This window comes from Tachysurus vachellii, chromosome 14 (assembly GCF_030014155.1).
Source record: "Tachysurus vachellii isolate PV-2020 chromosome 14, HZAU_Pvac_v1, whole genome shotgun sequence".
Lineage (NCBI taxonomy): Eukaryota > Metazoa > Chordata > Actinopteri > Siluriformes > Bagridae > Tachysurus > Tachysurus vachellii.
The window spans coordinates 17,593,087-17,603,057 of NC_083473.1; the positions used below are offsets into that span (position 1 = coordinate 17,593,087).

At 40.7% G+C, this 9,971-nt stretch overlaps 1 protein-coding gene and 1 long non-coding RNA gene across 2 annotated transcripts in view; one reads left to right on the forward strand and one right to left on the reverse strand.

Annotated features, from left to right (window-relative positions):
- Positions 1–8,106, reverse strand: part of ptpn9a (protein tyrosine phosphatase non-receptor type 9a) — a 29,811-nt gene extending 21,705 nt beyond the window's left edge. Inside the window, exons 1-2 of the mRNA XM_060886472.1 lie at positions 7,404–8,106; positions 199–342 (exon numbers count right to left, since the gene is read on the reverse strand). Of these exons, the coding sequence (XP_060742455.1) occupies positions 199–342; positions 7,404–7,436 (177 nt within the window). The 5' untranslated portion in view covers positions 7,437–8,106. The remainder of the gene's footprint in view (positions 1–198; positions 343–7,403) is intronic.
- Positions 8,107–8,281: 175 nt separating this feature from the next.
- On the forward strand, positions 8,282–9,970 carry LOC132857517 (uncharacterized). Its single transcript, XR_009649552.1, has 2 exons — positions 8,282–8,423; positions 9,013–9,970. It is a non-coding gene; the product is annotated as an uncharacterized LOC132857517 (long non-coding RNA).
- The last annotated feature ends 1 nt before the right edge of the window (position 9,971 follows it).

The window sequence follows — 9,971 nt, forward strand, 5'->3', positions numbered from 1 at the left end:
GCTCGCACTGTAGACTCCTTTCATAAAAGCAGTATAAAAAGGTCTAGGAACAAAAACACATCAACGACTTTATTTTATTTTACTATTTTACTTTATTTTACTATTAGTCTATGTGGAGCATCTGCCATATGAGTCCCTGTGCATACGCTGTTGCTATGGAAACAACAATGTAAATGAAAGAACAAACCCTGTACATACCCTGTAGCTGTGGAAGAGCTCTATGGCCCGAAGGACATCAAATTTTCGTGCCATGAGGAACTTTACGGCCACGTCCCAGGTCAGCGGAGAGACTCCATGTTGACTTGTCCATTTATTGATCTCCTCCAGGAACTGCTTTGTGGCCTGGAAACACAGCAACACCACATTCATGGCATGGCACATCATGGCATTCAGACCTCCTACAATGAGCTCAGAAATGAGAGAATATTCATAATCATTCTTCATCTTAGAAGCTTGCTCTGGATGACTAATGTTTACAAAGAGATGTTTAATCTATCCGACAGGTCAGATTTTCACCATAATAATGAGCACAGTCAAATGGAGCTATAAGGTTTTTTTTTTTACATAACTATGTTAATCAAGCTGTGCACAGGAACTCTCACTGTAGCTTTATACAATGCAACAGACTCGGGTTTATCAGGAAATTAAAACTCTACACCCCTGTAGGAAAAGCTGAGTTTATTGTGGTGAATAGAAAAATGAATTAAATGAAAGGCTCAAATGGACTGAAGCAAATAACTAGTACACACACACACACACACAAACACAAAACACACACTTTGTCATTTCCCAAAACTATTAACCGACATAGATTTTCTGTAAAAAGTAATTAAAAATATTTAGCCTGATTGGGTTTTTCACAGGGTTTGTCCACTGTAACGAATCCAAGACAATTCTTAAAAATCAAAGTCTTCTGTGTGCATTCAGGGGAATTCTGATCCACTATCAAACAGGTAAATAGTATTCCTACATTCACCAAAGCACACAACGTCCTGTCTGTCCCGGAATTTACACCTCCATCCTTTTCCCAAATCACATCACATCATCACAGAATGAAGACAACTGGTGAAACACAGCTACACGTCATGCATATGATTTTCTGAGTCAGTTTCTGTGTGTCATCATGACCACACACTGGAACCGTCACTGGGACGAGTTCAAAAGGATAAAGAATCCCGTGCTTGTAATTTTACTAATTTTTCCACAAAACTGCATGCTGCGTCACAAATTTTACGAACGTACAATTCTGGAGGGTTTTGTTCATTAACAAGGTAAGCTGTTAGGTCCGAAGGTGAGGCTCGGTGCAGCTGACCAAAGGTTATGGATATTTATAACATAACATCGAACAAAGTTAAATCAAGAGGCTATCACACCTGACTTATGAGGATTTCTAAAACATCCCAATCTGGCAACCCTGTCATTAACCAGTCTCCTCAAATGGATTAGATCAGAAAGTGAGCATGGAGCAGCAGGATTCCCGTTAATACAGCGGACCAATAACGCTTCATCCCTATGAATTTCTACAGAGGAACTTAGGATGGGTTTCTCAACAAGTGATTTTAAGTCAAGTTAAGATCTGAACTTTTCCGCAGGTTTGAAGCTTTAAACTTCTGTGGTAAGACAGATGCAGCATAATATTGCTACTGAAGCTAAACGGCGCAGGGAAAAACCTGTGGCATGAGTGTGCAAGATCTAGAAAGAAGAGTGAAATCAATAGAACATCACAAAGCAATATTTACTCGTTTAAATTCTTTTGAAGAGACGGTCAAATGTATGAAGTGGATGAACAGATGATTATTTTATATCCACGTCTAACACTCCTTTATGAGCGATCGAGCAACCGGTGCAGCTGGTGCAAACCCCCATCTGATGCTTTTTTAAAAAATAGCCAGGACAAACCCTGCCTGTGTGAGTAAGATGATCGGCTAGTCAAGAGCATCATCAGTGGGATTATTCTGAAAGAAGGCTTTTGTTGGTGTCTCTGAGGAACCAGTGCTCTGTGCTGTGATTATAAAACAGGAGATGCAGCAGTATCAGCAGTCAGTTCTTTCACTGGACTGGAAGGTGGCCCCGAACACACACACATGCGCACACACACACACACACGCACACACACACGCACACACACACACACATTAATAAGGAATTAAAATAAAGCTTTTGATTTCACTCAAAATACCCAAATGTACAAATCAAACGGAAAACTGAGCACTCGTGTTAAATGAACAGATGGTGCGTGTGTTGAGTCTGTAGCATGTCACCAGGCCAGAAGAGTCACTTTATTTCACATAATATTAACAGAAATGGCTCAATGTTTAGGCTTGTCTCTGTCTCAAGGGACTGCATTCTTTGCTCTTTATAGTATTACTGAAAGAGGCCTAAATGGATCAGTGCATATGTGTGTGTGTGTGTGTGTGTGTGTGTGTGTGTGTGTGTGTGTGTGTGTGTGTGGAATGAGGCAAGTGGGCTGAGATTAGTTTACTGCAAAGGCTCAGATATCCATGTGGGCAGGGGAGGGAAAAAGGCAGGTTTACTGCTAATACACATTAACTATGTTCAGTCACTTCCTGAAAAACCATAATCTCTCTCTATCTCGCTCACACACACACACACGCGCACACACACACACACACACACACACATACAAGATGGAGAGATACAGATGAAGCGTGACTGAGATATACATAAGCACTTAGAAGATTTCATTTCTACAATAGAGTGCTTTAATAAGAACACAGGCACATGAACACGGGCAGTACATGAGCCAGTTCCGGTGAGACACAAGCTCTCGTTTGTTCAGTCATTACAGATAGTGTCTGTTGTGATTCAGACATCACCGTATCCAATCTGCAAATGAACACTTGAACTCATTCCACAGTAATAATTTTTACCAAAGTTTACAGTGTGCTTGGTGATTTGTGAATTCACGACAGTGAAATTAATGCAACAATCCAGCAGGGTGAAATCTAAGGATGTGGGATGTAGTAGCCTAGTGGTTAAGGTGTTGGGCTACCAATCGGAAGGTTGCGAGTTCGATTCCTACGTCCACCAAGCTGCCACTGCTGGGCCCCTGAGCAAGGCCCTTAACCCTCAATTGCTCAGTTGTATGAAAATGAGATAAGATGTAAGTCACTATGGATAAGGGTGTCTGCTAAACGCTGTAAATGTAAGGACTTGCAGAAACTTTAGGATTTCAGCTCACCCCATGGTAGATATGATCAAACCCCATCTCCCTATCTAAGAATGACTCCCTACAGTAATGGGTCTCCAGTTCCAGCCTGTTTGAGGACAAAAATAGTGCTGTTCTTTAGAGACCCTGAGTAAACCTGAGTAAAAGTCCACTGAGAGTCCACACACACATCACCTCACATCAACACACTCCTATTGGGTAACCCTGTCTGATCCTGCAGCAGTGTAATGCCTTATGGGTTAGACGTTCAAGAACAACTGTGTGGTAGCTCAGGGGTTAAGGCGTTCGACTACTAATTGGAAGGTCATTGGTTTGAATCCTAGGTTCACCAAGTTGCCTGAGCAAGGCCCTTAACCCTCAATTGCTCAGGTGTATAAACTAAAATAAAAATGTAAGTCACTCTAGATAAGAGTGTCTGCTAAATGCTGTAAATGTAAAATGTAAACTCATCAACAGCACCACAATCAAGTGTGTTAAAGTGCCCTTACCACTGACCCTGGTGCACAACATCATACTTCCTTTAACTTGTATGAACAGTTCCATAATTTTCACACATACAAAAGAATACATCAACCATCTCACATTATACGGCGAATAGTTCACAGGCAGCAGAACATCACACTCATCTGTGGCCACAAAGTTAGAGCAACCACAAGAGTCTGATCTCACTAAAGCTCTTGTAGCTGAATGATCACTAATCCACATAATATCTAGAAGAAAGTCTTCCAGAAGTGTGGAGCTTATTATAACAGCAATAGAGGGAATGAATCTGGAGCTTAGGGGTGCACAAACATTCGGCTATATAAGAATTGATATCAATATCTTTCTGTATAAATCCTATGTTAAAATGCCTCTAAAGAACGAAATGACACAGAAATTGCATTTAAAAAAAAAAAAAAAAAATCATATCTTAAGAACAAAAAAAAAAACCATCACTGAAGGCTAATTCTAGCATAACTGCCTCCAGATGGTGTGACTGCAGGTCAGCAAAGCTCTCAGTCACTTCCTGACGAACCCTATTTTGCACACACATTGTTATGTATTTATAAACTATTTGTGTATGATAAGCTTGTTACACTGTCACTGACAAACAGCTTAATCTGTACAATTATTATATTATTATGCTGTGTTCGTGTAAAATATCCATAGAATCAATATCAGAGGATTGAAATACAAAACTAGATTCAAATTCTCCTTTTCATCCTGTTTAGAGAGCTTCATAAACCCTCGAAAGCAAAAAGTAAAACAATGTTTACGGCCTAATGGAATGTTTCTGGTTCGTGTCACTGCGGGTCAACAGGCCGGGCTCTTATGTAACTCGCACTGGAAATGAGAGATTTCTGTGGTCGTGTGTGGAAATCGCATTGAGTCAGCGAGAATCGAAAGTCAGAAGCGTCATCAGTGAAGGCAGCAGTTTTCAGAATTAAGGAACTTTCCCACCTGAAGTTTGCACTAAAACAAAACTTACTGCAAGTCACGTGTTCAGTTCACTAAAGTCTGCAGAGACTCAATGCATAGTAGCTAACTAAGGCTAGCTTAGTGAGGGTATTGCGCGCTCTCACACACACACACACACACACACACGCACGCACAAACGCACTTTAACAACTTTCCTCAGCCTTCAAGCTGCTACCTGAGGTCCTGCTCTCTGAACCCAACTTCAGATAAAATTTCAAAACCCTTACATCTGAAAATACAGGGCATGGGTACAGAGTTAGGATTTTGTGTTGCTAAACCATTACTGTTGGCCTAAGTTTGTGGAGACGTTCGAATGTTTCACTTTTTTTTTTTTTTTTTTTTTTTTTACACTGACCATGTGGAAAAACACTTAATAGGTGAGCGTCATCATTCACAGACTTCATCTCTCAAATTACAAATATTATTATTTCAAATCTCATACCATGGGTCACCGCTACCACTGTAATGCTACATCCTGCCAGACCTGAGTGATCAATCTGAAAATTGCAGATATCCTGCACATGATCAAACATGTACACATGAATGGTTACACACCCTCACCCACTCAACTATAAGCCTGTCGTCAGTCGATGTCTATTTTGGCATCAGTCGATAGTGAACAGGAAGAGATGTGCGTCATCAACTCTGCCCATGTCTCAGGCTTTCATTTTCCTATTGCTTTCTCTCTCTCATTCACTCACTCTCTAAAAGACACACAGACACACACACCCGCTGAACTGGGAGATGGTACATTCCACAGTGGAACACTTAGTCAAGGGAAATGATTTTAACAGCTGGATGATACAGCAGGTCACGCTGATGGATGCTGGACATGATCAGTCTAAAACATAGTTACAGCACAGAGGGACAGACAGACACACAGACACACAGACAGAGACAGACCCACACACACAGACAGAGACAGACCCACACACACAGACAGAGACAGACCCACACACACAGACAGAGACAGACCCACACACACAGACAGAGACAGACCCACACACACAGACAGAGACTGACCCACACACACAGACAGAGACAGACCCACACACAGACAGAGACAGACCCACACACAGACAGACAGACACACACACAAACAGAGACAGACACACACATAGACAGACACACACACAGACAGACAGACACAGACACACACAGACACACACAGACAGAGACAGACACACACACAGACAGAGACAGACACACACACAGACAGAGACAGACACACACACAGACAGAGACAGACACACACACAGACAGAGACAGACACACACACAGACAGAGACAGACACACACACAGACAGACACACACACAGACCGACAGACACACACACAGACCGACAGACACACACACAGACAGACACACACACAGACAAAGACAGACACACAGACACACACACACAGACAAAGACAGACAGACAGACACACACACAGACAGACAAAGACAGACAGACAGAGAGACAGACAGACACACACACACACACACAGACACACAGACAGACAGACAGACACACAGACAGACACACACACACACAGAGAGAGAGAGAGTGAGAGAGAGAGAGAAACACACAGCGAACCCCACACACACTTCCTAGTATCTTGTGCCTCTCCTAAAGCTGCTGGTCTCTTGTGTGAAGAGTTTCTGGGAAAAATAGCGGAGGATTTTTTTTTCTCCCAACCAATAGAGGAGTTTGACAGATGCAAAATAAAGCCAAAAGGTTTGCTTTGTTGGGGAAAAACACAAACATGTTTCCGCTATCAGGAAAAGTTAGAGGTTGGAAGAAGAATGAATAAAAACAACGTACATCACAGCACTATGGGGAAACAACCCACATTAGTTAACCATTATGCCGATGAGACCAGAATACGTTTCAATTAATATTACAAAGTGTTTTGTACTTAAAAAGCTAGCAACTTTATCTTCGCTAGTAAAACACGGTGGGAAAAAAAACCCAGGCAGCTTATATAAGAGCCGTTTCCTGTTGCAGGCCCTGTGTAGTAGCTAAAACGCGCCCGTTTACTGTGACAGGAAAATACCTTCCACTTTCAACACAGACTTTATACAGTCTTTAACAGTTATTTATGTGAAAAGTCACTGAGGCAAAAAGTGAAAATCTTTCAATTGGTTAAACAAAAGATTTTTATAAAACTACACATTCGGCTCGTGAGGCTGAATCCCAAACAGCTCCCTGCTTCCTACACAAGTGCACTACATAGGGAGCTTCTGTTTCTTCATGCTAATATGTCTACCTATCTACACAAATAAAAAAAAGGACAGAGAGATAGAAAAAGATAGAGAGAGAGGGAGAAAGAAAGAGATTGATTTGCGATGCAGACTTCATGTTTTTTTTTATCAGCTTTCCAACTCTGCTGTATTTAAGTGTAGGTCTGAATGTAATACAACCAAGTTGAAAAAGTTGACACTAAAAACTGGTAGAGAATTTTTTTTTTTAAAGGAAAAAACAACAACATCAAACAGTTCATATTTCATATTCATAACCTTACATCCATACTGAAAGTTTGAGTTTGAGCTGAAATTCAAATGACACACTGCAAGGTGTTTGTGGTCTCAGAAAAAAAGACCACCGTATTATTATTATTATTATTATTATTATTATTATTATTATCAATTGAATTATTTTCTGAGACCAGGCCTGACAGGGATACAGACATCCTGCTAGATCCAGATGCACTGAGCTTGTATAAGGGTTATGATTATTATTTATTCCTAGTAAAGAGACACTGTACATACCTGCTCTTCCTCTGCTGATAAAGTGCCAGCCATCCTTCAGGTCCTTATAGCAATAATAAAAAAAAATAGCTTCCTGTATTTATTCAGTCGTCGAGGAATTTACAGGAAAAGACGGATTACGGGCTAGTTATGTGTTTTAGCGACCATTAAACGAGGATTGCAGTTCATTAAAAAGGGGGGAGATTTAAAACCCAGTGAGCGCTATAGCTCTTCTGCTAAAAGCAAACTTGGCATTTTGTCCAAGTTGCATGTCGCTGGACTGGAGACCGGAGCCTCTGTGCCATGCCTGCGCGCGCACGCACGCGCACACACACACACACACGCACACACACACACACGCACGCACACACACACGCGCACACACACACACACGCACGCACACACACACACGCACGCACGCACGCGCACACACGCACACGCACGCGCAAGCCTTCACATCAATTCAAGAGCCTCTTTAATTACACAATCACCCACAGTTTTTTTGGCGACTCCTTAAAATCCTAATGAACTAGCCTCTCGTCTTTGCTTAGTAAATGTCAGATGCCTCGCGCTCGTCCGTCTTTAGGTCCAGGATGCGTAAACACGGAAACCGGAAATGCCCTATATGTGTTACATTAAAGTAAAAAACGTTCCCAACAGCATCAAGATTCCTCTTCGCCGCTTTCCGCCTCTAAGCTTCAGTGTAGCGGTGGTGATCGTAGAGTGGGGGGGGGGAAGGGTAATATAGATATATAAACGCGCCCCCTGTTGTCTACAAGAGCATTGTTTGCAAAAATGAAGCTCCGCCCACTCTCATTCATAAAAAAATAACACTGACGTGTGGTGCTGCGGCACAGTCTTTACTGCGCCTGCGCTAGCGTCTGCGCATGCGTAAACGACGTTGCGAGTCATGAAACGTATCTTTTGACGATCCACAAAAACATAATGTTTAAAACATCCAAGTTCGAGTCCAGAGATTTCGGAGTCGAATCCGATTTCGATTCCAAGTAAAAGGTGTCGATTCCAGAACCATAACTGAAGGTACTCCCCAATGTAATATTTCTAATTTTCTATTATAATTATAATATTACATTATTATTATATTATATTACATTATATTATTATATTATATTACATTATATTATTATAATTATATTATATTACATTACATTACATTATATAAACCTATTACAAAACTACTAGTTCAGTGATTCAATTTCCACAACACTGCCTTTTATTCCTGGTTGATAGCATAGTTTTTGTTGGACTATATAATCTATATTGCAAAACATTTTAATAACAGTATATATTAATTCTCTGTACTATTCCTAATACAGTTAATTATACACACACCGTCCACATTATTAGGAACACATGTTTACACCTCTACATTCATGCAGTTATCTAATCAACTAATCATGTGACAACAACAGTGCATAAAATTAAGGTTTTAGATTTTCATAATTAGCATTTCGTTTCATTTCTCAGAAGTAGAAAGTTCAAGAATGTGTCATTTTTGTGTATAAAGGTGTAAGACTGATTCTACTAATCAGTAAATATCGCCATCTAGCTCACACACACACACACTCTCATTCACTCATGCAATCACACACTACGGACAATTTTCCAGAGATGCCAATCAACCTACCATGCATGTCTTTGGACCGGGGGAGGAAACTGGAGTACCCGGAGGAAACCCCCAAGGCACGGGGAGAACATGCAAACTCCACACACACAAGGCGGAGGCAGGAATCGAACCCCCAACCCTGGAGGTGTGAGGCGAACGTGCTAACCACTAAGCCACCGTGCCCCCCACTACCCTGTGATGATAAAGTAAAATCTGTGAAATGTAATACAATTAAAGTAGTGATGTAGCACAGGTTAGTGTTGTATTATTATTATTTTTAGGAAAAAGACAGACTTTTTATTACACAAAGTTCAGCTGCTGAAATCTCAGCTGTTAGGTTCATAAGCAAGAATTCTCAAACCATGTAGCAATGTATCTGTGAGGAGTGGATGATGATGATGATGAGCCTTATTTGTGGGCAAGAAAAAACACTCTTTTCTGTGGAATGACTGCCTTCATCTTAAAACAAAAATATGTCTGGTTAAATGTTGGCATATGTAGAAGCAAGAGAACCTTGAATGCAGGTTAGGTTGAGCTCAGTCAAGATGGTGACGTAAGAGACGTATGCATTCAAAAGAGAAGTTTTGGTATTAGTCACAGGCTGCTTTCCAGGAATGAGGAGCCCATCATTGTTCAGACGACCTACTTAAAATAACTAAAAAAATAAGACGGCACTGAAACGATTATGATGAAATTCTGAGAACTGTTGTTGTTTTGATATTTTTTGATACCGCAAAACCAAATCTTGCTACTAGAATGACTAACAAACAGAGCGTAAACATAATAGATCACAACGACTCCTCGACATGACATTTATTTCATACAGCAGCAATTTCCTTACCCGACTGACAGACCTAATTAAACTGCTTGGGGATGATTAAGAATTTTACGATTAAGTTGCTAACAGCAAATATGTTCAGAATCTGAAATTTTTTGCACATTAATAAATTACACCTTATAAG